The sequence below is a fragment of the Leucoraja erinacea genome, chromosome 17 (assembly GCF_028641065.1).
Source record: "Leucoraja erinacea ecotype New England chromosome 17, Leri_hhj_1, whole genome shotgun sequence".
Classification (NCBI taxonomy): Eukaryota; Metazoa; Chordata; class Chondrichthyes; order Rajiformes; family Rajidae; genus Leucoraja; species Leucoraja erinaceus.
In genome coordinates this window covers 20,239,517-20,267,489 of record NC_073393.1, presented here as the reverse complement: position 1 = coordinate 20,267,489, position 27,973 = coordinate 20,239,517, and the positions used below count along the sequence as shown (strand labels likewise).

Sequence of the window (27,973 nt, the reverse complement as noted above, 5' to 3'; positions counted from 1 at the left end):
ATACAGATCAAACTTCAAACTCGAATGATCATTCATACAGTAGATTAATTACCATTGTTTATTGTCTCACTACATTGCTTCATATCTGGATTCTAACACAAAGGCTGCAGGTAACACAACCCTGCTCTCACACACACAGCCCCAAGTCTTTGCCTGCATGCCCACAGGCAGAGCTCATCGATTCTTTGCGATCCCGGCTAAGTTCTTCACCTGTGCAAACAGAACAAGAGAACACACATTACAATGGCTAAAGAAGGGAGACTTGGCACAGGGAGGAGAAGGGGAATGGAGGACTTAGACGATCTTTCCCCATCCTCACTTTTTGTAAAACACCACCTGACATTTCTTGGTCATGACTGGTGCTGAAACACTCCCAGTCACCAGGCATGATCCTCAATTGCCAGAACAGTGAGACGTTGAACTGCAGTGGGCCTGGTGCTGTCTATTTCTATCTTACCCCCTTACTGTTGAGCTCAAGAGCAGAGACTAAGCTGGGGTTAGGAGAGATCAAACATACTCTTGCCATCAACTGGAATCTGTTACCTCAGCATAGTCAGACAGCCCCTGGCCCCTTGCGTACAGCACACAAGGAGAAATCGGGAGTTACACAGCCTGGACTCAATGTGTGATACTTACTGTAACCGCAGCTCCCAGCAGTCCCTGACACACAGCCTTCCCTGTTAACTGAGCCTGCAGAGAAAAAAAACTACAAAGTTCAGCTTGGACTGTCGCAGTGAAGAGCTGCAACTTCTTAGCTCTCACAACTAGAGTTCAATCCTGACCACAGAGACACTGTGTGGAGTGTGCATGTTATCCCTGTGATCATGTAGATGTGAGGTACCAGATAGTGAATGTTGTGAAGCCTGGAAACTACAGGTCAGTGAGCTCTACATGAGCGGTAGAGTCATAGAGCTGTATGGTGTCAGAAACGTGCCCATTGGCTCACCTCATCCCTCTAAATTCCTACTATCCACATATCAATCCAAATTTTGACAATCATAATTGCATCCACTTTTATGGCTTCCTCTGGCAGCTTATTCCAGATATCTACTGCCTCTGCTCGAAAAGGTTATCCCCGATATCGTTCGTAAAGCTCTCCCCTCACACCTTAAGCCAATGCCCTCTACTTTTAGAATCCACTACTCTGGAAAATTAACAATGTTCATTTTATCTCTCATGATCTTGCACATTGATGGCACAACGATAGTTGCTGCCTTAAACACCAGAGACCCGGGTTCGATCGTGACTACGGGTGTTGTTCGTATGGAGTTTGTACGATCTCCCAGTGACCACATGGGTTTTTTTCCAGGTGCCCTGGTTTCCTCCCACTTTCCAAAGATGTGCAGGTTTGTAGGATAATTGACTTCTGTAAATTGTCCTTGGTGTATAGGACAGAACTAGTATATGCTGGTCAGCGCACTCGGAAGACCAAAGGGTCTATTCCACGCTGTATCTCTAAACTAAATTATCCAACCCTCACCCCTCAGCCTCCTACTCTCAAAATAGAGCCAGCCTATCCAGCTTCTCCCTACGACATCAAGCCCACAAGTTGATGTTACAACCTGGTGTTAGTTTCCATGCTATATCTCTAAATTAAACATCTTGGAGAACTTCTTTTGCACCCTGAGGCAGTTCATATCTGCAATGAGTTGGAAGAGGAACCGGAAGAAGTGCATACAAATGCAACTTTCAAAAGACATTTGAACAATAATATGGATATGAAGGGTTAGAGAGATGGGGGTCAGGTGTAAGCATATAGGACTAACTATGAGCATGAAATCTTGCTGTGGTTTTCATATTGTGGGACCTAATTAGAAATCCAGAATTGCTGTGATTTTTAGCAGGTCAGGCAGCATCTGTGGAGATCCACAAATAGATCAAGGGCGGCACGGTGGCATAGGGGTAGAGTTGCTGACTTACAGCGCCAGAGGCCCAGGTTCAAACCTGACTACGGGTGCTGTCTGTACAGAGTTTGTACGTTCTCCCGATGACCACGTGGGTTTTCAACAATACAATACAATACCGTTTATTTGTCATTTGAACCTCACATGAAGTTCAAACGAAATTTGGTTTCTGCAGCCGTACCAGAAAAGAACCAAGACACACACCAACACAATTTACACAAACATCCATCACAGTGAATCTCCTCCTCACTGTGATGGAAGGCAAAGTCTTGTCTCTCCCCTGCTCTCCATTCCTCTCCCGAAGTCAAAGTCAAAGCCCCCGGTGGGCGCTAGCAAGTCCCACGGCCACTTAAAACCGCCTCGGGCGATGTAAGGCCCTGCTCCGGGTCTTGATGTTGGAGCCCCCGGCGGGACGCGGCCATTTAAAGCCGCGCAGGGCGATGCAAGGACCCGCTCCAGGTCACTCTCAACCCCGCAATTCGAGCGGGAGAAGTCGCCGTTGCCGGTGCCCCGCAAAGTGGTCTCCCACCGGGGACCCGCGAGCTCCCGGTGTCACCATCCACTGGAGTCGGGTCGCAGCAGCGAGCCACCATTGCTCTCCACGCTCCGAAGCTGGCCAGCTCCGCAGGCTCCGTGACTTGAGCTGTCGTTTCCTCCAAAATTCCAAAGATGCACATGTTGGTAAATTAACTGGCTTTGGTTGTAAATCGTCCCTAATGTCAGGGTAGTGCCAGTGTACGGGGATCGTGGTTGGTGCAGACTCGGTGGGCCGAAGGGCCTGTTTCTGCACTGTATCTCTAAACTAAACTTGCAAGATGAGCCAAATGGCTGTTTCTGTGTATAGTTTGATGACTGCCTTTACCACTCTGAACTGTGATGTAGGGCTCACCTGCCTGTTGTTTCCAGGCTATAGGAATGACATGCTTCCTATAGCTTGGTAACCAGCATTGCACCAATGATCCAAGTGTGCTCTCACCTATGACATGTAAAGCTACATCATGATGTCACAACTTCCCAATGAAGGCAAGCAAGTAAAGGCCTTCCCTACCGTCCTGCCCTGATTCGCCACTTTCAGGGAATTATGCACCTGCACTCTCAGATATCTGTTTTGCAGCACCCTCCAGGGCTCTATCATTTACTGTGCAAGTCTTGCACCAATTTGACATGCAAAACTACAACACCACACACTTCTCAGAATTAAATTTCATTTGCCATTCCTCGGCTCACCTTCCCAACTGATCAAGATCCTACTGTAAACTTACCGATCAGTGTTAATTGATTCTCGGTGATTGCATTTTTACTTAGTTTGGTTTTAGTTTAGAGATACAGTGTGGAAACAGGACGTTTGGTCCACTGAGTCCGTGCTGACCAGCAACCCCAATACAACAGCACATATCCTCAATAAGGATTGCATTATTGTTTTTTGAAATGGAAGCTCCAGCGACTCACCTGCTGGGCGGAATGAGCCATGTTGACCACGTCACTAACACGGTGATGAAGGAAGGTCCAGGTGTTCTCATAATCTGGGGAAGAGTCCTGCACCAGCACCAGTTCTGTGGTGCTGTAGATTCCAGTCAGAATCGCCCTCTTTGTGTACCAGTTAAACTGCTCAGGGAAGAAAAGGCATAAGGGTCAGCAGACATTTTTGGCAAGAGGTGTGCCCGCGTGCTGTGGTGACCGCTGTTGGGGCTGCACGTGATGTGGAGGTTCATTAATTGAATGGAGGTTAGCAGACAACAGCAACAGCTCCAACCTTCAGATATCACCGAGATAGATGGAAGTAGGGCCGTCAGCCTGAGCCGATGGCCTGCAATCCAGCCTCGCCAGGCATGGGGTGATGTGTTGCTGGTGGCCAGCTGCCTGTACTCTGGCCCCGTCAGGCAGTAGGTAGGTAGGTGATGGCTTGCATTCCAGTCCCAACATCTGGTGGGCCTGGATTGGCCAGCGGCCTGTACTCTGACCCCTCCCAAGCTAGAAAGGCTGCAGAGAAGATTTACAAGGATGTGCCAGGAGATGAGGGCCTGACCTATAAGGGGAGATTGAGCAGGCTTGAACTTTATTCCTTGCAGCGCAGGAGGGTGAGGGGTGATCTTATAGTGATGTATAAGATCATGAGGGGAATAGACAGGGTAAATGTACAGTCTTTAACCCAGATTAGGGAAATCAAGAACCAGAGGACATAGTGAGAGGGGAATAGGAACCTGTGAATTAACTTTTTTTTTTACACAAAGGGTGGTGGGTATATGAAACCAGCTGCCAGAGGAGGTATTTGAGGCAGGTACCATCACAACTTTTAAAATACATTTGGACAGTTACATGGATAGAATAGGTTTAGAAGGATATGGGCCAAATGAAGGCAGATGGGAAAAGTGTAGATGGGGTACGTTGGTCCGCTTGGGCATGTTGGGTTGAAGGGCCTGTTTCCACACTGTATGACTTTCAGGCCTGCAGGCGGTACACCAGCCCTATCAATCAGAGCGAGGTAGGTTCGATGTGTTGTTCTCAGGGCTGATGGACTATATTCTGGCCTCCTAAGGCAGTGGCAGGTTGATGGGCTGTACACACTCCCTGTTAGGAAGGTGCATGGCTGGTTGGCTGTGTTCTGACCCTGTCAGGCAGATTGATGGTGGCCTGTATTCTGGTCTTGTAACTTTCCAGAGGACCATGACAGTTTGAGGGAGTAGGGGGATGTGTGACACAGGACAAGCTGAGAGTTTATCATCTCCCTAGCTACCGCTCAGTGAGAACGGGCTCCTGAAATATCCCAGTGACAGAATGCAGAGATCATCAAAGAGCAGCATCCAACTCCCTAAGGGCTGCCCTGCATTGAGCGAGAGAGCTCCTTGTGACAGGCACTGAGCCACCAGGAAACATTCACCCCCAGCTTCAAGCAGACCTGCTCTCTCTTTCGCTGATCTCCTGCCTCATCACCTCCTCTGCCTCCCTCAATGATCTCCCAGTCCCCAAACCCATCCTCCACCCTTCTTTTCTTTCTCCTATTCCAGCTGCTCAGTTCCTCATTCAACACAGCAGCCGATCATTCAGTCCATCGAGTGTGTGCTCCCAGAAACCCCATCAGTCCTTTTGCCCCTCTTTGCTCTGCAGTTCTGCAAGTTTTTTCTTTAACTTGTTTTGCAACACCAGATGATTCTCCTGCCACTAATCTGCTCGTTGGTTACAATTTAGAACGGCCAAGTAACCCATGAACCTGGATCTCGGGAGCTGTGAAACATGATACTACCAAATCCTCCATCCTGATACCTCTTTAATCCCCCTCCCCAGACAGTCCTCCCCTTTCCTACTGCCCTCGCCTCCTTCCACATTGCTCTCACTCGCCACCTCTGCTGACGCATGCCAGCTGAATCCGTGAAAGGAACTCCTGCCAGCTGCACGCTGTTATGTACATAGTGAGTCACACTCTTTACTCACGTCTGTAGACTTGTCCCCTGCGTAGTACCATATCTCACCCACCATTTCCGTCAGGCTCCTCAAACTATCGGCAACATTCTCCGGCATCAGTAGAATGCTTATTGCCTATTAGACAGGAGATAGTTGAGTTACTTCTTTACCACTGATGAGCATTCAATAACGAATACAGACCCAGGCAACTTTTGCAGCTCAGTCGTGACAGACCTGTCGCCAACCTACAACGGGAGGGTTTCTCCCAGCCCAGAGACATCGGCGTAAACCCCAATAGAGCCACGGGGAAGCAAGCGCTGACTGTTCTGCTGGCATCATCGTGGGCCTGGATATTCAGTGGTTACGTTGGGGAATGGGAGGAAGGATGGTGTATGGAGAAGCGTTGATATTCTTTGTGAACTGGATCCCAAGTGAGTGTGGAAGTAAGAGATGAAATGTCCAACCAAGAGCCAACAGCATTCCCACCATGCTCACAGACATCCCCGGACTGGAGTTGGTGGGATCTATTCGCTCAGGCAACCCCCGTCTGGGCTTGGTGGAGCCCATTCCCTCGGATACCCCTGGACTCAGGGTGTTTCCTTGAACCTTCCCCCCACCAAGACCTTGTCCAGTGGGGCCTGGTCCCATGAGACCTGCTCCCTGGGATCAGATCTGTCCTGCGTCCAGTGCTGACACCAGACTGAAAGGCAATGTCCCCATCCTAGTGATGTGATATTTCCTCGTGCCCTCAGAATCCAACCAGTCCATATTTGACGTCATACCCTTTGGTGACAGATGCACCCCTACCTGTGGCCAGTTGTAAATGTACGGGATGATCATCCGCAGCCGGGCCTCCACTGCATCTCTAACAAATACCTCGGTCTTCTTCACCCTGCGGACAATGAAGAAATGGAATATTCCAATGAGGCAATGAACCAAATATCTCTCAGACCTTTCCTGAAGGTACTCCCATCATCAGGAAAACCTTTCACATTAAAAGGAAGGAAAACAAAAGAAGACATGGTGTCCTTGCAGGAGAGATGGGGAGGATTTATTATGGGCAACAAGGAAAAGTCTTTTAAATGACTGAATTAGGGAGATGCAGCATGAAAACTGGTCATAGCGAGAACATATAAACGCAGTACAGGCAGCACTCAGCGTCAGGGTCGAACCCGGGTCTCTGGTGCTAAACCACCATGTTGCCCCTGCTTTGTGTTTGCAAAATTCCGCAAGAGGTATTGGACAACCAAGTGACAACGAGAACCAACAAAATAAGCATTAAATAAAAAATTATACTGGAGGGGTTGGTCAAACTAAAGGTTGATAAATCGCAAAGACCCAATGATCAATATAGCAGAGCATAGTTTAGCTTAGAGATCCAGGAAACAGCCCCCGGGCTCCTCCTCCTCCTCCTTTTTCCTTCCTTCTCCCCGCCACCCCCTATCAGTCTGAAGAAGGGTTTTGGCCCGAAACGTTGCCTACTTCCTTCGCTCCATAGATGCTGCGGCACCCGCTGAGTTTCTCCAGCATTTTTGTGTACGTTCGATTTTCCAGCATCTGCAGTTCCTTCTTGAACACAGTCCTGTCGGCCTACCGAGTCCACGCCGACCATGATCACCTGCCCACTAGTTCTATCCAGACACTCGGGACAATTTACAGAAGTCAATTAACCTACAAACTTGCACATCTTTGGGTTGTGGGAGGAAATCAGGGCAACTGGAGAAAACCCACATGTTCACAGGGAGAATGTACAAACCTCATACACACCACCCATAATCAGGATTGAATTCGGGTCTCCGGCACTGTGCCACAGTGACACAGAGCTTGGAATAAGATAGCTTTTTAGAGAGGGGATGCTCTAATTACCATCTCCCAGAGGTCTCAGATTCTGCATTCTTTCCTGTGGATTGAAAGGCAGAAAATGTGACTACACTGTTGAGGAATTGAGAGAACAGGAGTCAAGTGACCTGGGCCAGCATCGCAAGAATTTAGAAGGGGAGACAGCCTCCTTGAAATTAACAGAATTGCAACGGCACTTGCAGGCTGGATGCAGGTGGGTATTTTCCTAGAATTAGGATTGCCCTCCCAGAGTAAAGGGCAGGCCATTTAGGATTGAGATGAAAAGAAATGTCTTCACCCAGAGAGTGGTGGATCATTGGAATTCTCTTCCCCATGAAGTTATAGGCATTTAGATTATTTAATCAGTTGGATGGGAATCGATGGGCATGGTAATTGGGCAGGAAAATGACGCTTAAGGATTTACACTATTACCTGGATGAATAGCAGGGCAGGCTGATGGGTTGGACGGCCTCGTCCCACAGTGTTACAGCAACCCCTCCCACCTTCCAAAACCCAAAGTCAGCAGCAGGCCAAGTAATAAATGGTGCAAAGCCCCTTCCTCAGGACCACACTGCTGTCCACCCTACCATCACAATCACCTTCCCGATGGGCATGCCTCCACAAGATCCAGATCAGCAGTCGACAGGTCCACAGAGGGGTACGGTTGTTTTCCACATTGGGGTTCATTCTCCATTCCTGCTGGCCCACAGAATGGACTGAGCCGCCGTCTCAACATAACATTAGCACGTCAATGTTGAAGGGCAGGGGGTAAGTCCCAGCGGGGCAGAGCACGAGGTGGAGGGAGAACTCCTACTACCCCAGCTGATCTACTGGACTTTTATGCCAATCCCTTAGGATCACAGTCACTTTGACAGCAGAGTTGTGTTGCCTTGAAACTGACCTGAAATTCTCCCCCTTCTACAGAGGTTCAGACTCGCTGAATTCCCACGCAAGTGCTCAAGTCTGCCACTGGCAGAGAGAGTGCTCCATGGTGTGGTACTTACTCCTCCTGTCCCTGCTCGACCAGACTGTGGTGCTCGGCCAGCATCTGTGAGAGCTGGTTGTTGCACTGATTGACAAAGTGCAGCACTAAGTCACCCGAACCATGACTGAACATCCCAGTCACTGCTGGCGACAGATCCAACACCTTTAACAAGAGGAGAGAATGTTAGTTGACGCATTGTGACTTCCACCCAGCTATTAGATAGTCCATTTCTCTCCAATGTGCTGTCTGACTTGCTGACTTCTTGCAAGTTTGTTAATTGCTTCAGACTAACATCTGCAGATGCAGAAGGGCCCCGATCTTAATGTCCAACATCTATGTTCGCCAAGGTTGCTGCCTGACCCGCTGAAATACTTGGTGACTTCATCTACAGTCTCTGTGTTTCCTGACATCTACCCTGGAAATCCTGAGAACTGTGTTGACTTCTCCAATCTGCTTACTCACTCCATCTCAAACCTCTAAATGCACAGCCCCCCCATTCACACAGTAACAATCGCAATAGGCACACCTTATATCACCACTTTACTATGATCATAAGTATGAACACCAGGCCAGCATCTCCCAGACCGTTCCCGATCTCATCACCTCTGGCAATCACCTTTCTTATACCCTCCCAAAACCACACTGCCCTTTTCTATCTCATTCCCAAAATCGACAAGATGGACTGCCGGTTACTCCAGCATTTTGTGTCTATCTTTGGTATAAACCAGCATCTTCAGTTCCTTGTCATTACATGGATATCGTATTCATATTCTCCAGAGATGCGTAACCTGCTGAGTTACTCCAGCAATTTGGGGCCTTTCTGTAGAGAAGTATCCCTGTGTGGGCTACTGTGGGAGGTAAGGCAGAGATTACTAGGGCATTGGCAGAGATTTTCATATCGCAGCTGTTCACGGGGGAGGTAGAGGATGATGAAAGACAGCAAATGTGCTTCCTTTATTCAAGACAGGTTGCATGGATAGGACAGTTACGTTCAGGTCAATGAGCCAAATACCAATGGTAAGAATAGTTTTGGTAAAAATACAGAGGGATGGGATTAAGTTACACTTGTAAAGACTGGGATTGATCAGGGATGGTTAGCACGGATATAGGTGGGAGATCCTATTTGACTAAATTGATTCAGAAGTTATAACAAATTATGCTGATGAGGGCAGTACGGTTGATGTGGTTAATATGAATCTCAGTGAAGCCTTTGACAAGGTCCCACATGGAAAGCCGATTCAAATGGTGAGAGCAAAATTTACCCAGAGGTTAGTTGGAATCTGGAACCCGAGGTGATATGGAGGCAGGATCTTGTTAGCATTAGCAGTGAATCATCATGGCATAGTAGGCTACGGGCCAAGTGCTGTTTAGAGAGGAACATGATATCAGCATAGACATGCTAACAAAGTGATTAGTAGGGTGGGTGATGCAGATATATTGTTTTTAAATTGTTACAACTATGACCAGTTTCTACCTTGGCTCCTTCCGCAATGGCCTCCACTGTCCAGCCAAACTTAGGGACAAATTTCAGTGCCGCTGAAAGGAGCTGCTGCCTCAGCTGATCCTCAGACTCGAATCCCTCTCCCTTTTCTGCACTCTGATCTGAATAACTGCTGTGGAAAGGAGAATGGAATGGTAAGTGAACCTAACACTTGTGTCACATATTACCCAGAGCAAACTCTTGTCAGTGAGCCCCACTACTTCCCAGTTGTCACTGTGCCAAGTCTTGTTGGGAAAAGCCACAGCAAACTGCTGGCCTGTTATCTCATCAACATGATGCCTGGACACAGGTACATTTAAATGCAGAAGCGCCATACAGGTCCAATCTTGACCTCAACACCCTAGTACCTTTCTCTCCCCACAACCCAATCCCTTGCAATCTAACCTCAGTCACTGCCCTGCATGTGTTCAATGACTCTGCATTTGTGCTTTCCAGGGGTCAAGAATTCTGAAGATTTATCACCCTTAAAATAAGATTTTTCCAAGGTCGAGGAGGTGCTGAATGAGCTACAGCGATGAAAGCAGATAAATCTCCTTAGGTATATCCGAGGACACAGTGGGAAGCGTCAAACTTCAGCCAGGACTTCACCCAAAAGCCCCAGATGCCAGTCCTCTATTGCAAGCAGGCACCAACTAACCCGGCAGTGAATAACAAATCATATAACAAGTATCCCAACAAGGTCACCCAACATGTACCAGCTAACTTGGCTGAAAATAGTCAGACACCAGCCAACCAGAGAGGATGCCAGGCACAACCATGCTAATGCATAAGCACCAGTGACCAGCAGATGGAATGCTATAGGCACAAGTTAATCCACAAGGTACATAACAGCATTGGTTAATACAATAGAGACCAGAAAACACTAAATTATCTCAGGGTCTCCTGCAGATGCAGAGCATTGAAACACCAATAGGCGATTCAAACCCCCATGTCTACTCTGTTTAATTAGACCACAGTTGAACTTTTCCTTACTGTCTACTTTCCTGTACTTCCACCACATTCATTGATGCTCTTAAGATTTAAAAATCTGTCCTTCTGCCTTTAATGTTGTCATCAAGGCTCTCTCAGGAAGGGAACTCCAAAACATTTGCTAACCTCTGGGTAAACAAATTCTCATCTGGCCAACTCATTATTTCGAGATTGCATGTTTTATGCATCCCAGCTAGGGGGAAGCATATCATACTTGTCAAGCCCCACAGTAATTTTGTACATTTTAAGGATTTCACTTCATTTGCTCCAAACTGGAATTCCCAGTCCAATCAGGTGAACCTTTGCTGCATGGTCACTAATTATGGTATATCTTCTTTTAGGTCAGGAGACCAGACCATACACATTCCAGATGTGGGCTCACCAGAATACTAAATGAATGGTGTATCATAACGTTACTCTCTCCTTTAAATCCTCTTGCAAAAAAAGTTTGTTGTATTTACATATTGAAAGTTAATGATTCATCTCCAAGGACATTTGTGTCCTCTGAATACCAACACCTTTCAACTGCTCACTTACCTACTTGGCCTTGCCCAGTCACATCGACAGTGTACATGGACGTCTTTGCATCGTTCCGAGAGCCCACACCGGCACCCAGCCTTATACGATAAAAAAGGGATATTTTAACCTTTGGATTCTTCGTCCAAATCATTGATTTAACTGCGAACGGCTGGGGCACCAGCGTCGATAGCCATTGCAACCAATGAGTCACAGCCTCCAAACTCGGAAATTAGACATTTATTTGTGCCCCGGTCAGCACATTTACCCACGATGCTTGGCCTGGGCAGGCACATATACCAATAATGCTATGTATCTGTTGTAACACACGCAATCCATTTGTCTTTGCAATTATATTTCCTCATAACCAAGCATCCAGCGAATTTACGCTGCATCCTGTTGCTGTCACTTCTTGTGTGGAGCACAAAAAAAAAATTGACCTCCACCTAAGATGAGGTTTCAGTTTTTTGAAAGAACACTGAACTGAAAATACAACTGAAAATAGACCAATTTTATATGAACATTCAGGTGTGAAAGTTACCACCTATATTACTCTGTGCACAACCCAAAACATAACATCCTAAATAAAATGTTACAGTCTTAACTCCCTATATTATTGTCTTATATCTCAAATTCTTCAACCTATGCCTGACAAACAACTTAGTAACTTATTTCTGGTTTTGCACACGTTTCAGCTTTTGATATGTTAGAAAGCAGATTTTGGATTATATTGTAAATAATGTGAGTTTATTGTCCTAAAGCAAAGAAATGGAGCAGTTCAGCATACCTAGAGTATGAGTCCTGGTGTCCAGGATCTGCATGGGAGTGCTCCTCATGCACCATTCTTAAGTATATTGACGATCGCAGTCCCCTACGCAGCTCCTTGTGGAAACTTAGCCCAGCTGGCACGAGAGAAAGAGAGCCTCAGTTCGCCCCAGTCAACAGAGAATACCAAACCCATCACTCCCATCAAACATTACACAGGTCCTTCACAGGTGAGAGACAAAGTTTTTCACTACATCTCAGTACATGTGACAAATATAAGCCAAGAAATATCAATACTGCATAGGTATTCTCTCCTCTGAGAAGACACTGATCAATCAGGCTGCACGCAGTAAATATTTGCCTAACACTGCTCTCTCACAAACATCACTTGGGGTGGGTGGGAGTTGTTACATTAGAGGAACATGGGATCACACAGTTACAATCTCCAGAGAGAATTCACTAATTCCACTAAGCGGTGGGGTGGGGAGGAAGGAGGTTAAATTCAGATCACAAAATTGTATGCCACCCCCTCCCTCCTGTCTGCACAAACCCGGCCACTCCCCGACAACTACACAAACCCACTGTCCTAGGCATAGACCTGCCCTTCCCCCTTGCCGCTGTATCCCCCTCTGCCACTTGCATCTCCCTCATTCTCCCCCCCTACACTTGCCCCTGCACCTCAGACTCAACTCCTCACCCCTGCGTGCCACAGTAACCCTGTCTCCCCTCGCACCCTACCCCTTCCTTCTCCCCTCGCACGCTGCAGCTTCCTTCTCCTGCCCCCCTCTAACCACTGTACCACCGCATCTACTCTATCCTCTATCCTCTTGCCTCTGCATCCCACTCCTCCCTCCCCTTCTATTCTGCTTGGAGGAGAATTGGAGGGCATCCCTCTAATTCTCCTCCCTGTCCCATATCCCCCCCGCCCTCATTCCATTCTCTTCGCGTCTCCGACCATCTAACGGTCAGCACCATGGCGCGCTTCCTGCACTGGGACAGGTCGACCTCCGGCGAGTAATCGGTGCAGAAGCCGCAGAGCAGGTCTCCGGCACAACGCCATCGCCGGGTCGCAAACGTCATTGGTACGCGCCGGGCCCACGCAACGTCACCCGCGCGACACCGTGCGCAGGAGCTCGAGTCCCGGGACTGCGGCGAGTGACGGGGTTGTTTGTCGGCCGGGCGGTGAGTTAAAGAGCCGGGCGGTGAGTTAAAGAGGTGGGGGCAGGAGGAGGACGCGGCAATGGTGGGTGTTGGGCACCGAGGGGCAGTAATAGGACGGTGCAGAAGAGGTGCTGCCATACATGGGGGTTGAAGCGGCGTTGCCTGTACAGGGGTGTTGCGTGTTCTTGGGCACAGAGGGGGTGGATATGTTGCAGTGAGGGCAGGAGTGAGCGAGCGGGTTTGGGATTGTGCACTGAAGGGTGGGGGACGCTATGGACTCATCACTAGGATTATAATCAAGGGGAATTAATCACAGAGTTATACAGCACAGAAACATACCTGTTCACAACTTTCTCTGCATTTGGCTGATGTCCCTTTAAACCATTCATATCTATATAAATGTCTAAATACCTGTTAAACTTAACAATTGAACCTGCCTCAGTCACTTCCTCTGACAACTTGTTCCACATTCCCCTCATCCTCAATTACCTCATCTGGTAGCCATATGCCCATCACAGCCCATGTGGTTCTTAAGTCCCCTACTCTGAGTAATAGACTGTGCATCTGTTCCCCTCATGACCTTATACTCCTTTATACGATCACCCCTCATCCTCCTGCACTCCAAGGAATAAAGTTCTTGCCTGCCCAACCTCTCTCTGGAGCTCAGGTCCTCAAGTCTTGGCAACATCCTTGTAAATCTTCTCTGCACCTTTTCCATCTTAACAACATCCTTCCTATAGCAGGGTGACCAAAACTGAACACAGTGCGCCAAATGTGGCCTCACCAACATCTTGTGCAACTATAATGTAACATCCCAGCTTCTATTAATGGGCGTACCTTTAGAATGGAAATGAGGAGGAATTTCTTTAACTAGAGGTTGTCAAGTCTTTGAAGGAGGTGCAGAAGAGATTACAACATTTCCGATGGGGTCGGTGATCAGGTGTGTGGAAAGACAGGAAGAAGCCGGTTTAATATGAGAGGCATAGATAGGGTAGACAATCAGAACCTTTTCCCCAGGAAGTGTGTGGAATAAAGGGATATAGATCATTTGACAGGTGAGAACAGTTTAACTGGGCATCATATTCTGCACAAATATTGTGGACCATAGAACCTGTCCCTGTGCTGTACTGTTCTATGTAATCCATGCAAGTATAAGATATTGCACTTTGGGAGGTCCAATGCAAGGGGGAAGTGTAAAGTAAATATAAAGTAAAGAAGGCATTCGGTATGCTTCCTTTTATTGAACAGGGCATTGAATATGACAGTCATGTTGCAGCTTTATAAGAATTCAGTTAGGCCACATTTGGAATATTGAGTGCAATGCTGGTTGCCCTTTGGAGAAAGGATGTGGAGACTTTGGAGGTGGTGCAGAAGAGGTTTACCAGATTGTTGCTTGGATTAGAGGATATTACTATAAGGAGAGATGGAACAAACTTGTATTGCTGTCTCTGGAGCATCAGAGGCTGAGCGGAGACCTGATAGAAGTGCATAAAATTGAGAGGTGTGGATAGGATAGATGGCAGATACAGTAGATGGGCACATAGATATGCAGGGAATGGAGGGGTATGTATCATGTGCAGGCTGATGAGATTTATTTAGCCAGGCATCATGTACGGCACAGATATAGTGGGTCAACGAGCCTGACCCTGTGCTGTACTTTTTTAATGATATATGTTCTATAGAACTTTTCTTATCGCAGTTGAAATTGCTCCATCGCATAACTAAGCACTTACATTCTACTTCCCTCCACCTCCCTACTTGCATACCTTCCTCCCTCCTTATCCTGAGCCTTGCCTTCTCCCAATCAGCACAATCCCTACTTTCACCCCATCCTCACTGTTTTTTTAGATTGTATTCCCTAGCTCCCCATGGTGAATAATCGTGTAGATTTCACTTCCTTCACATCTGCGACTGATGTCATTCTGTAATATTTACTTCTTCTTCTAAAACAGGTTTACAATGGATCAGTTTGATATAAAGCCAGGACACTATGTGGTAGTGATCTGGGATGATTTGACCACAGCTGAATCCAATTCCAAGCTGGTGCAGGACATTCGGGCAGTTACTGGTTCTTCAGGAAATGTAGCAATGGAAAACATTGAGAGGCTTCAGCTATGTAAGTATGGAGAACAAGACTACGTAGTCGCTTTCTCCCCCTATCACCTTTTAACAAAATGCAGCTTTTAGTACTTTGTCGGATAAGAACTCTTACTAGCTTGGTCATTCGACTCCTGCCAGCTCCCAGTAGAGCAATCCCATAAGTCATTTTCTCCTCCCACTACCCTGTAACATTTCTCCTGAATCACTCTCATCTGTCCATCAACACCTTTAAAAAACACAAAGTGCTGGAGTAACTCAGTGGGTCAGGCAGCATTCTGCAAAACATAGATTTGTGTCGTGAACCTTTTTCAGACAGATTGTGGGCAGGGGGAAGAAAGCAGGAAGGATGACAAAGCATGGCGGGTAATAGGTTTATACAGGGAAGGGTGTTTTTTTTACAGGCAGAGAGATGGACAGAGGCCAGAAATGAAAAGGCACAACTTATGAGACAAAATAAAAAATGTGAAATAAGAAATGTGAAACTCGAGGAAGGAATGTAGGTGGGAGGGGAGAAATTGGTGTGAGTCCCGATGGGGTTACTTAGCAAGTGCATGTGAGCTCGTGCAAGATGCCTCGTTGATAGCTGGTGCACAAGATAAGAGCTTATGGTGTGTCAGCATGGAATAAGGATTAGTTATCACACAGAACACAGAGCATAAATAAGTCCTTTTTAGACAGGCGGGAATGGTGTAAATAGTGCAGTGGTCCAAGAGTCAGTTCTTAGCCCTCAGATATTTACAACTTATGTTAATAATGGGAGAGGGGGGGGATTGGTTTATTATTGCCACATATACCATGATACAGTGAAAAGCATTATAACTCAAGCCCCCCACTCTTATGAATCTTTTCTGTACTTTTTCCAGCTTAATAAGTTCCTTCCTTTAGCTTGGAGACCAGAATCCCCCAGTTTCTGCAATTGTGCCTCAAACCATGGGACAATAACCAATTTAGTGTTTCCACAGTCCATTGTCAATATTCACAGCATATCAGTTCTCCCTAACTGCTTAACCAATGAGTCATACAGCATGGAAACAGGTCCTTCGACCCGCATTTACACTGGTCCTACATTAATCCCATTTTTATTCTCTCCAAATTCCCTTCAACCACCAGATGCTGCGCCTAATCTACACATTTAGGGTTGCTACGTTATTGCGGCCGATTCATCACCAACCGGGCCATCTTTGGGATGTGCTAGGAATCCATAGCCACTGTGGGAAACCCATGCAATCACTGGGAGAACATATAAACTACAAAATAGCACACAAGGTCAAGATTGAACCTGGGTCACTCGAGCTGTGGCACTACAAGCTGCATTTTTATACTACCCTCAGGTGACTGACCTGTGCTCAGCTTGCACAGTCAGCACGGCTTCTATACTCGGCACTGGACATCTTGCCCAGATTGTGCTAGCATTAGCTCCCACTTACTACTTGATATTCAGAGGTCAGGTCTGTACATTATGTCTTCCAATGCTGTGGCTGGCTTTTACACATGCTGGCTATGTCTCAGAAATAACTTTTTCAACTTTGTGCCTGATAGTCATGACTTTGATCCAGTGATCTGACCAATACAATTGTGATCTTAAAACTTCATGATTTTTTACTCTTTCTTGATGAACTAGTTACTGTTTCGCCTCATACTCAGCCATGGTCTATAACTGGCTGAAGTCGGGTAGCTGGACGCACACCAGTGAGTTGCTGACATTTTCCTGTGTTGTTCATTATCTCTCTGTGGAACATCATGTTCCCATTAACACTTCCTCGGTGCAGTTCCACACAGTTTCTGGCTAATTAAGTTCTGATTCGTCCATTGTCAATATCCTCGAGAAACTGCAATAGAAATTTTGTAGGTGAAAGATTTATTCTCTACACAAATAGTACTCTAATCCAAAGCTGCTCACCGGCTGAGTTTCCCCCGCAGATTGTTTGTTTTTCCAGATTTCAATATGTGCAGTCTCTCATGTCCAATGTTCTGCTCCAATCATAATTTCCTGCTTTGTTCCAGGGCCCTTTATTCTCAGCACTGACCTACAAATTCCTGCATGATCTCTGCTGATATATTGCATATTCTACAAATATCTGTGTAAAGTGAAAAGACTCTTCTTTATTAGATATATTATCCAGTTATAGTATTTGTTTAATATCTAGCTATACAAATAAATGAGCAAAACACAACATGCTGGAGAAACTCAGTGGATCAAGCACCATCTGTGGAGAGAATGGACAGATGACCTTTTGGATTTGGACCCTTTTTCAGACTGATCAGTTTGAAGAAGGATAGTCACCCGAAATATCATCTGCCCATTTGCTCCATTGATACTGCCTGACCTGCCGAATTCCCCCAACACATTGTGTTTTGTTCAAGATTCTCAGATTCAGATTCAATTTTAATTGTCATTGTCAGTGTACAGTACAGAGACAACGAAATGCATTATTTTGGATTAAGGGATTGTAGATGCATTCTAGCATCTGCAATCCCTTGTCTGCATTAATAAGCTGCCTTTGATGTTGCATGACACTAGGGTCCTGTTGATTGTACAGTGGCTGCTGCCCCTTGTATGTCATGTAGACGGTTGTCAGTGTGTCAGACTGTGAATCACCCTCTGTTCTATTTTCAGCTGCTCACAAGGACTCCAGCTTTGACGTTGTGCTCTCTGGTGTCGTGCCAGAGTCTACCACTCTGCACAGTTTTGACGTATTTGCTGAAGTAGCTCGAATTCTGAAGCCTGGAGGAAGATTTTACTTCAAGGAGCCCGGGTGTATATCAGGTAGCATTGTACTTTGGACTTTTGATATGCAGTGTTGCACAAGTTCTTGTGCAAGCTTTACAAAATAAATAAGTGATGAAATGCAGATGGTAATGATGATAAAACATTTAATATGTTAAGTTGAAAAAGTAAAAGTACAACATCTGGAAATGCACAGGTTAGATGGCAACTGTGAACACAGAAATAGACTTGACATTGTCTATGACCTCCTGTTGGAACTGGAAAATATTCGAGTGATTTCATCAGGCAATACAGATTCAATGATCTGAATGGATATGAAAGGCAAAAGGAGGTATAAGTGGGACAAGTCACTAAACTAAAGATGGCGGAGCAAGAGCTGGGACTGGCGGGAAGATCATTGCTAGTGACTACGTATGCAATTGTTTAACTCTATGCCAGTAGCTCCCAAATTCATAACTGAAGAAGGTGGTTCTGAAAAACAATCACTCAGCCTATGTCTATGAGTCCCCATGGAACGGAAGTAACATCATGAACTCGTGTTCAGAATTCAGGAAGGTGGAGAGGGAGAAAGTGGAAGGGCGTGTATTATGCCCCTGAACAGGCGGGTGCCACAGGGAACAGGACAGTTATTGGAGTGTTGGGAGAGTGAGACAGTTTGTCATAGAGGGCAGCTCCTGGTGACATGCAGAAAGAAGGAAGTATGTAGTCCTAATGTACGCAGGAATGTTGTTTTTTTTTATGGTATGCATTTACAGCAAGACATTTTGGAATGTGAGTACTGGGGCCTGTTATGATTCTGTTGCAGGTCCTGGATCCAGGTACGAGTGAAGCCAAAATTTGGGGAAATTTTGGGGGGGGGGGGGGGGTGCTTTTTGATCAAGGAAACATAATTACATTAATGAGAGGCTATTCTTGGAGGATCGTTTAGTGAGGTCATATGGGTGGCATTTAAAAACAGGAAGGGAGCATCATTTTGATGGGACTGCATTATCGACCTCCCAATTGACAGGGTGAATTAGAGGAACAGATGTCTAGGGAGGTTGCAGATGGCTGTAAATATAACAGGGTATTATTAATGTGAGATTTCAACTTCCCTGAAATTGACTGGGTCCTCTATAATGTGTAGAACTTGTACGGGATGGGGTGCGAGTGAGAGAGTTTGTTAAATTTGTCCAAGGAAACTTAATTATTCAATATAAGGGATTCTGACTCGGGAGGTTGAAACACTGGACCACCTAATAGGGAATGAGGTGGCAAGTGACTGGTGTAAGTGACCATAATTCTATTAGTTTTGAAGTAGTTAGGGAGAAGTATAGGACTGGTCCATATGTTAAGGTCTTAAATTGGGAAAAGACTGACTTTGGAAGCATGTGGTGGGAGCTTGCAGTGGTCGATTCAGAGTGTCAGGTAAGGGGATTTCTGGCCAGTGAGAAGCTTTCAAAAATGAGATATCAAGAGTCGAGTCAAACAGCAGGGAAATTTTACTGTCATGAACATATGCAAATGGAAGGAATTTAATGTTTAATTCCCATAATTAATCTAGAAACATCCACTCTCAATATAATCAAAATTATTATTTTTTGCACAATACATCTGACTAAAACTGTTGTGGCTATTTAGTATAAAAATATTGATTATGGTTAGACAATTACACAAAATATAGACTATTTAGATGCTCTTATGACATGATTGTCCAAAAAAAAGAGAAATGTAATCATCTTGCGAGTGGGTGTTTCTGGGGTTAAAATTGCAGTGAATTTTAACCCCATATCGGCAGGCAAGACACGGCCGAATCGTTTGGGGACTAAATAACATTTTCGCATCGTAAAATTAGACTAAAGCCGCCCCAAGAAACAAGATTATATGTGAAATAAACGACTTGCCCTTTGTTTTGTCCTGATATTACGATCCGTCACGCTGAAGGCGTTGAGGGCCTTCGAAATCGCCTTTTACTTTAATCCAACTATTAAATTGTCCAGCGATTTATATTAATAAAACATTTTTTTAAACGGGAAAGGAAGTTCGATCGATTTTTCTTCATCGACTAGCAGCCCGAGGAAATCCCTCTCCGACAAGCGATACAAATCTGCATTTTCATCCCACCTCCCCCTCCTCCAAAGGCGCTGGAGTCGCACACACAGCCCGTGGCAGATCTGCAGCGCCGCTGAATGTAGGTTTTGTAACATCGCTAGTAATTGGGAAGCAATACTTGTCTTAGATCCACCCTCGGGAAACGTTTTTATAAATTAATTAAATTGTTTCGGCCAAACCCAAATTGAAATTTATCATTCAGATATCAATAATATAGTAAATATAATGGTAGTATTACCCAATAAAAACAGATTCTTGTTGACATTAGCGTTCTTGAACATTGGACCACAGACTGCCTTGTGACTGCTCTTCCAGATGTCTGCCACTAGTTCTAATGAATTCCTACTCATTCATCAGGCTTAAGTCAACACACAAGATGAATGAAATGCAATTTTTTTCTGTTCAAATCTTCAGGCTCTAATGTAATGGCTGCTATGCCAGATTATCCCGAGGTTTAACGTTCACAGTGTTCCAGCTGTGGTCCTGCTTCTTCATTTATTCATTTTGAAATTAATGGGCAGTGGAAAAGCTGTTGGAGTATAGTCTCATTATCCAATCCCCAACGATGTCTGCCCACTCAAAGGCCTCTATGTTCTGATGTATCTTTGTCTCTGGTCTGTCTCACCTTTGAAGTCACAGCAGTAGCAAGTGGTGTTGCTCTGTAGTGCTGGGGCAGGAGACCACCCAGAGCAGTGAACAGAAATGTTTGCTGATGCCTGCATGTCCAGCACATTTCCAGCATGCTTCCTGCTGCTTTGATGCATCCTGCTTTCACAGGTATTTGATCATCCTCTCATCAAGCATCTTCCTTCAAGCCTCAGCATGCAGTAGTCGAGGGTTAATCCAGCATTCACTAGGCCTTAAAAGCATAATATCAGTAATTAATGTGAAGGTTGCTGCTCTTTACCACCGTCTTTTCTCTGAATTAGGTGATAATGGGAGATTGAAGACTGCATCCCAGCTCGGCTCTCTGCTTAAACTGGCTGGCTTTACGGAGATCTGTGAGGTATGGTTCAGACCAGAGAGTCGCACTATCCAGAAAATGAGAAAACTGCCCTCTTGGTCCGGGACGAGCCGGGAATGTCATTGGGGGATGGGGTGTTGTTTTGTAAAGAGAGCGGTCTGGGAAATTGGACATGCTGAGAGATGGGGACACGCCGAAGGGGTAAGGGTGGTCTACTACAGCTAAGCAGGCGTAGTATTATTCCGGAGAGGATCTTTTACTGTGCTAGAGGGGGGAGTACATGTATGGAGGTTGGAGTGTTGAAGGAGAGAATGAGCCATGTAGGAGGTGAGAGGTGGGGGTGAAGTTGCTCGGGTGGGGATTTTTAGGTTACAGATGAGAAAAATGAAGGAGCAGCTTGGAGAGTTCCTGTGGAAAGGGCATGAGGAGGACATCAGGGTGGCCTGATGGGTTGGAGAGAGGGTGAGAGGAGGGTGCCGACTGTAGAAACATAGAAAATAAGTGCAGGAGTAGGCCATTCAGCCCTTCGAGCCTAGACTGCCATTCAATATGATCATGGCTGATCATCCAACTCGGTATCCTGTACCTGCTTTCTCTCCATACCCCCTGATCCCTTTAGCCACAAGGGCCACATCTAGCTCCCTCTTAAATATAGCCAATGAACTGGCCTCAACTACATTCTGTGGCAGAGAATTCCAGAGATTCTCAGAGAGTAGGAGTGATTGGGATGCCTGAAGGGCTGGAGAGGAGGCGTTACGTATAATCACATTCAATGCATCGCACATCACTCTTTGATGTCAGTGCCTGTGTTCCCTGTCCTTTTATAAAGACAACTGTGAAGAGTTCATTGGACTAGATCCATGCCTTTGCTCAGGTTACATTTCTGATAGTGTAACAGGCCCTTTCCTTTTGTTATCCTCTTTTTCAAATGTTTAAAATGTCTCCTCTAACCTTAAAGATTCGCACTTGCCGACTTTATTTCCCCCGACACTGGAGCCTTAGCCCAGCTGCATTTCTTTCGCTGTAACCCGAGGCAGGTGTTTGCCACTCGTGCTTGCGCAAGAAACTTGCCGCTCAGTTGCTCTGTTCCATAAATGTACGTAGTCAACAAACCAATGGCAGTGGCATTGGGGTCCCTGTGCTTCATTGTTCCTGCATTGCTGTGGTTTGTTCCAGCTCCACTTTGCACACACATCAGCAGTGATTGTACCACTGACTCTTTGTCACAGATGGGAAAAGAACTTTTAACTGCTGATCAACTAAGTTCCATAGACCATGGCATCGGCTCCCCAAGTGGCAACTTGGTGAAGCACGGAATAAAGGCGAAGAAACCAGACTTTGAAGTCGGATCCTCGTCTCAACTCAAACTGTCGTTTGTTAAAAAAAACAACCAGGCACCAGGTAAGTGTTGGTAAGCAGTCAAAGGGGAAATTCACTTTGCAACTATAAGCATGATGAGAATCTCTTTTTAATCCACAATATTAGAATGATGTAAAATGAAGTCTCCACCACACTTAAATGTCCCAGGGCAGGTAAAGCACAGATTTGCCCCCAGAATGCAGCTCCCGGTCTATACAATGTCCCTGTTTCCACTGTTCTTCATGGGTTTTCCTTGTCATGTTTTTATGCTATAAGCTAACCACAATGGAGTTTCTGGTATGTAACCAAGATAGTAAATCCACCAGTCAAACAAATTCGTTTTTGGTAGCGATAAAAGATGCTACAATCCAGTTATATGTAAAATTGTTAATAGAGATCACTTCACAGGCAGCTCCCAAGGTTTGAAGATGATGGAATGGGTGTATTCACCGGTGAGCAGCAGGAAAGTGATCGTCTTTCCATTTAATGTAGTGTAATGTACAAGGTAATGTGGCCGGCTGCAATACTATCAGGTGACGGGGGGTGGGTGGAAGATAGGAGGCTGTTAAGGAGCGGGTGCAGGCAGTTGGACTAATTGATGGAATTTACTATTCCAGAGAAGCCACAGTTGGACCCCAATGCAGCAAAGGCTTGGACCTTGTCAGCTACCGATATGAATGACGACGATGTGGTGAGATCCCTCAATCCTCACTACCTTTGCCTGTTCAATGTGGCGATATCCCTCCCTCCACACTACCTTACTCTGTTTGTGTTGAGATCCCTCAGTCCCCACTACCTTTCCATAGTTGGTGCGGTAAGATCCTTAATTCCTCATTACCTTACCCTGTCTAATGTGGTGCGATCCCTCTGTACCTGCAACCTTTCTGTGTTAGTGGTGGGATTCCTCTTGTCACCATTACCTTCCCCTGTTTGTGGTGGGATCTCTCAGTCATACAGCGTGGAAACAGGCTGTTCGGCCCAACTTGCCCACACTGACCAACATGCACCATCTGCACTAGTCCCACCTGCCTGCGTTTGGCCCATGTCCTTCTAAAACTCTCCTATTCATGTAGCTGCCTAAATGTTTTTTAAATGTTGTGATAGTACCTGCCTCAACTACCTCCTCTGGAAGTTCATTCCATATACCTACTATAGATGTTTGACTTAGTGGTCTTTAGTTCACAGGCATATCTTTGCAGCCCTTCTTAAATAGAGGCACAACATTAGCCAGCATTAGACCCATGTCTTATGATGATTTGTATATCTCAGCTTGGGCTCCTGCAATTTCTTTTCTTGCTTCTGTTGGAAGCTGCCTCATCAAATGTTTGTTCCAGACATTTTCTGAATTTATTTCAAGCCTCTGTCTTAGGCTACATAAGTAGGTGCATCGATGATTTGCTCCAGAAGCCACCATCCGCACTTACCCAAATCGGAAACCCTGGGTCGGACGGGAAATTCACGCTAAACTCAAAGCACGGATCACTGCCTTCAACTCAGGGGACCCCGACGCCTACAAAGCAGTCAGATATGACCTCCGGAAGTCCATCACGAAAGCCAAGAGAGACTACAGAAACAAAGTGGAATCTAACTACTACAGTTCTGACCCCAGACAAAGGTGGAGTGGATTATGCTGCATCACAGACTACAAAGGGAAAAATAGGAGCACTGTTCAGCCGACCGCATCGCTCCCGGACGAGCTTAACACCTTTTACGCCCGGTTGGATACAGACAACACAGCGCCCACCGTGAGCCCACAGGTGTGCAGGGGGACTACCTCACTGACCCTACAAACGGCAGACGTGAGGCAGACCTTCAAAAAGGTCAACTACCGCAAAGCTCCAGGGCCGGATGGTATTCCAGGGCGCGCTCTCAGGGCGGCGCTGGTCAACTGCCAGATTCACCACTGTCTTCAACCTCACCCTGAGTCAGTCTGTGGTTCCCACCCCCTTCAAAACATCCACCATCATTCCTGTTCCAAAGAAACCTGTCTAAATGACTACTGTTCTGTCGCACTGTCATCAGTCATCATGAAGTGCTTCGAGCGGCTAGTCAAAACTCACATCTGCTGCTCTCTCCCTGCTGACACCTTGGACCCTCTTCAGTTTGCGTATATACCAAACAGGGCCATGGACGATGCCATTGCCATGGCAACTCACACTGTGCTCACTCACCTGGACAAAGGGAATACATATGTGAGAATGCTCTTCATTGACTACAGCTTGGCATTCAACACTATCATTCCCTCAAAACTCGTCCCCAAGCTCCTTGATCTTGGACTGGAGACCTCCATCTGCAGCTGGATATTCGACTTCCTGACTGGCAGGCCACAGGTGATGAGAATTGGCAGCCACACCTGTTCCTCACTGATCTTCAACAAAGGCACACCACAGGGCTGTGTGCTCAGTCCTCTCCTGTACTCCCTGTTCACGCACGACTGTACTGCTAAGCACAGCTCAAACATCATCCTAAAGTTTGCTGAAGACACAACCTTCCTGGGCCTCATCACAGACAACAATGAGACGGCCTATAGGGAGAAGGTAGGGGCACTAAACAGCTGGTGCCAGGCAAATAACCTCTCAATGTTCGCAAAACTAAAGAGATGATCGTGGACTACAGAAGACAGCAGGGGAGTGGACACCTCCCCATCCATATCGGTGATGCTGAGATTGAAAGGGTCAGCAGCTTCAAGTTCCTCTGCGTGCACATCACTGAGGACCTCTCCTGGACACTGCACATGGACACAATAACTAAGAAAGTCCGCCAGCGGCTCTTTTTCCTGAGAAGACTGAGGAAGTTTGACACGAACGGCAGCATCCTCACAAAGTTCTACAGTTGCACCATCGAGAGTCTGCTGACGGGCTGCATCACAGTCTGGTACGGGAACTGTTCTGCCCATAGTCGCAAATCACTACAGAGAGTGGTGAAGGCGGCACAGCACATCACTGGCAACTGTCTCCCAGCCATTCAGGACATTTTCCACCAGCGGTGCTTGCGGAAGGCACACAGTATCATCAAGGACCACAGCCACCCAGCACACAGACTATTCTTGTTACCGTCAGGCAGACGACATAGGAGCATGGTTGCACGTACCACCAGACTTAAGAACAGTTTTTACCATCAGGCCATTTCACATCATATATGTTGATTATTTTATTATTGTCTTTTTATCTTACAAATGTCATTTTTATCTTATCCTTGTTATATTATTGTTGAGGTGACCCGTTGTCTTGTCAAACACATTTCATTGTAACGTTGACATCGTGTTAATCTACATATGACAATTAAAACTGGATTGTTGTGATATTTTGCTGCTGATCAAATGCTGCTCAAGGCCGAGGTTCCCACGCACTGAGAATGATGAAAACCCTTTAGCTTGCAGTTCTCCAAGGGAACATCATGGAGAGGGAACATCGAAAGCTACCAGTGAAAGCTGTGCTCTTCCATTGCTCTACTCCGCACTGGCACATCTTTCTCACACCTTTTATTATTAAAGAGATGAATACGTAGAGAGAGATGCTGCTCTGAGCTGTAATATCTGCATGATGGAATCTGTTGGGTTGGAGGTGTCGGGTGCACATCCAAGAAAACAATGGGAAGGAATTCAGTCCATTCAGTAACAGATTTTCCCTTCCTGTTCTTTCGCAGGATTTCATAGATTCTGACGAGTTGCTGGACGAAAATGATTTAAAGAAACCTGACCCAGCCTCGCTCCGGATCATGAATTGTGGAGACAGCAAAAAGAAAAAGCGTGCCTGTAAAAACTGGTCAGTGTCCTGCTCGCACTCAGGCCCTTCAGTACTGTGGTGATCACGTGAATCATCTACTTCAAGTCACCTTGTGTCTGTGATGCCAGCTACTCAGATCTTCCTCCTTCTGTACCCACTCTGCAAACAACACCTTTTGCTTTGACGCTCCAATTTCAGGTGTCCACCTCCCCAAATCAACATGCCCTTCCCACCACCTCCAAAACCCTCCCAAGGGGCGCTGTCATTGCTTTTGCCCTCCACGAGGGGCGCTCCCAGTTGACCTCTCCAATGATTTAATGAGTCAATTGTGGCGGCTCCCAAGGGTCATGCCATCATACTGTTGAACCCCTTGGCACGGGAGTGGTTCAGTCCGGAGGCGGCTCTTAGCTAGAGGGTTTAAAGGCAGGGGTTTGGGTGCCATCTTTCTCTTGTTTGGTCTTCCCTACAACCGGGAGGAACATAATAAAAGGTGCCTCTCAAAACACTGGACCGTGCATCCTTTTGAGAACCATGCACTACACAATTATACTTTATTGTCATATATACCGAGGTACAGTGAAATGTTTTGTTTTTCATACAACTCGGTAAATTCATACAGCAAACCTCACCTAGGCAGTACACCGAACAGTTTTGACTAGTGCCTGCCATTGCACGTGGTAGCAGGCCTCTTCCTCCACTTTGCTGGTTTCCTTCGTTTTTGGCACCCCCCCCCCCCCCCCCCCCCCCCCCCATCACTCTTGGCGCTCTCCTCCCTCCAGGTCCACCCATCAACTCTCACGGTCTCACTGCTGTTGTGATTAGTTAAAGCAAGGTGCTTGTATTTATGTATGACTTGGTCTTTCTTTTTCAGCACATGTGGTCTCGCAGAAGAGTTGGTGGTGAAAGGACCCAAAGATGTGAAGTCCGTGCAGGTCAAATCGTCTTGTGGAAGTGTAAGTTTCCTCAAAGTGTGATTGCCCAAATGAATATCGGAGCTTGATCTGGTGTCCAATACTTCCCAACAAGGCAGTAAGAAACAAGAATCAATGATGCATGCAGAGACCTAGTCTTGCTCTGCATGAGTCCCATTAAACCTTATAACACTGGGGGCTTTCATGTAATATCCTGTAAATAGATGTGGCAGGAACTAGGAGAGAAGGAATAAAAATCATATTGGAGTTTTTAAGGGAAATTGTTCTTGTAGGATAAAACAAACTGCGTTGATAGAGGGGGAGGTGTTAATATAGATAATTTTCAACAGATATTCCATTCAGTGTACAAAATACAAGCTGACACTACGGGGGAAAGGTGGGTGATTTATCATGTAGAAGACGGGGATGAAATAAACAGTTGGGTTAGGGCCCTCCACCTTGTCCAAATTATAACTGGTGGAGAGCTCCATGGATCAGTTCTTGGCTCTCTATTTATCATCTCTGTGCACTGGATACTGCCTGTTATTTGCAAGGACCTCTTACCTCTGCTAATGGGTGAGCATTCCCTGTATTGTTATATTGCTGGCCCTTTCTCAACATGGCCTTGCTACTCTTATTTTATTGGGCCTGATTTTCTCTGTGTAATAGTGTGAAGAGCTCTAAAGTTGCTGCTTGACTTTGCAGTGCTATCTGGGCGATGCGTTCCGCTGTGCCAGTTGTCCATACATGGGGATGCCCGCCTTCAAGCCTGGTGAACAGATCCTGCTGACGAACAAGACTCTGAGCGATGCCTGATGTGTTTGAAGAAAGTCTTTGATGGACTGCCGCTGCCTGTCTCCACACCTGGGAGATTCTGTTCCTTCCATTAGAACTGTCAGATCTGTGCTCTCTTACCTCAACCAAATCAGTGAATTGTTGGATTTGATGCAGTCAGACTGAATTATTATCTCATTACAAAGTAACTGAACTAATTTGTGATCTCAATTCCGGGAGTTTATTGAGGTGGGGAAATAAATTGTAAATAATATCTTGCAG

The 27,973-nt window shown here is 46.1% G+C and overlaps 2 protein-coding genes across 4 annotated transcripts; one reads left to right on the top strand and one right to left on the bottom strand.

Annotated features, from left to right (window-relative positions):
* Positions 1–44: 44 nt before the first annotated feature.
* Positions 45–13,007, bottom strand: coq9 (coenzyme Q9 homolog (S. cerevisiae)). 2 transcript variants are annotated; one of them, XM_055648763.1, is made up of 9 exons: positions 12,851–13,007; positions 11,901–12,015; positions 9,602–9,740; positions 8,147–8,289; positions 6,111–6,195; positions 5,334–5,438; positions 3,354–3,509; positions 637–690; positions 45–210 (listed from the first exon to the last, which is right to left on the bottom strand). In XM_055648763.1, the coding sequence occupies exons 1-9, from the start codon at positions 12,936–12,938 to the stop codon at positions 175–177; spliced, it is 921 nt and encodes a 306-aa protein (XP_055504738.1). In that variant the 5' UTR covers positions 12,939–13,007; the 3' UTR covers positions 45–174. The 2 variants fall into 2 exon arrangements, with proteins under 2 accessions (XP_055504738.1, XP_055504739.1); XM_055648764.1 differs by having other exon boundaries at positions 9,602–9,737.
* On the top strand, positions 12,954–27,965 carry ciapin1 (cytokine induced apoptosis inhibitor 1). Of its 2 annotated transcripts, none has more exons than XM_055648761.1 (9): positions 12,954–13,060; positions 14,992–15,155; positions 17,757–17,906; positions 20,888–20,964; positions 22,152–22,323; positions 22,899–22,972; positions 25,927–26,045; positions 26,878–26,959; positions 27,623–27,965. In XM_055648761.1, exons 2-9 carry the CDS (start codon positions 14,999–15,001, stop codon positions 27,731–27,733), a joined length of 942 nt encoding a protein of 313 aa, XP_055504736.1. In that variant the 5' UTR covers positions 12,954–13,060; positions 14,992–14,998; the 3' UTR covers positions 27,734–27,965. The 2 variants fall into 2 exon arrangements, with proteins under 2 accessions (XP_055504736.1, XP_055504737.1); XM_055648762.1 differs by lacking the exon at positions 12,954–13,060 and adding an exon at positions 13,079–13,093.
* The last annotated feature ends 8 nt before the right edge of the window (positions 27,966–27,973 follow it).

Coding starts and splice junctions, on each gene's coding strand:
- coq9 (XM_055648763.1), bottom strand. CDS start 12,938: ATGGCGTTGTGCCGGAGACCTGCTCTGCGGCTTCTGCACCGATTACTC. Junction 9,741..11,900: donor CACCAGGACTCATACTCTAG/GTATGCTGAACT, acceptor TCCTTTCCACAG/CAGTTATTCAGATCAGAGTG. Junction 211..636: donor TGCTGGGAGCTGCGGTTACA/GTAAGTATCACA, acceptor CTGTTTGCACAG/GTGAAGAACTTAGCCGGGAT.
- ciapin1 (XM_055648761.1), top strand. CDS start 14,999: ATGGATCAGTTTGATATAAAGCCAGGACACTATGTGGTAGTGATCTGG. Junction 17,907..20,887: donor GGAGCCCGGGTGTATATCAG/GTAGCATTGTAC, acceptor TCTCTGAATTAG/GTGATAATGGGAGATTGAAG. Junction 26,960..27,622: donor TCAAATCGTCTTGTGGAAGT/GTAAGTTTCCTC, acceptor TTGACTTTGCAG/TGCTATCTGGGCGATGCGTT.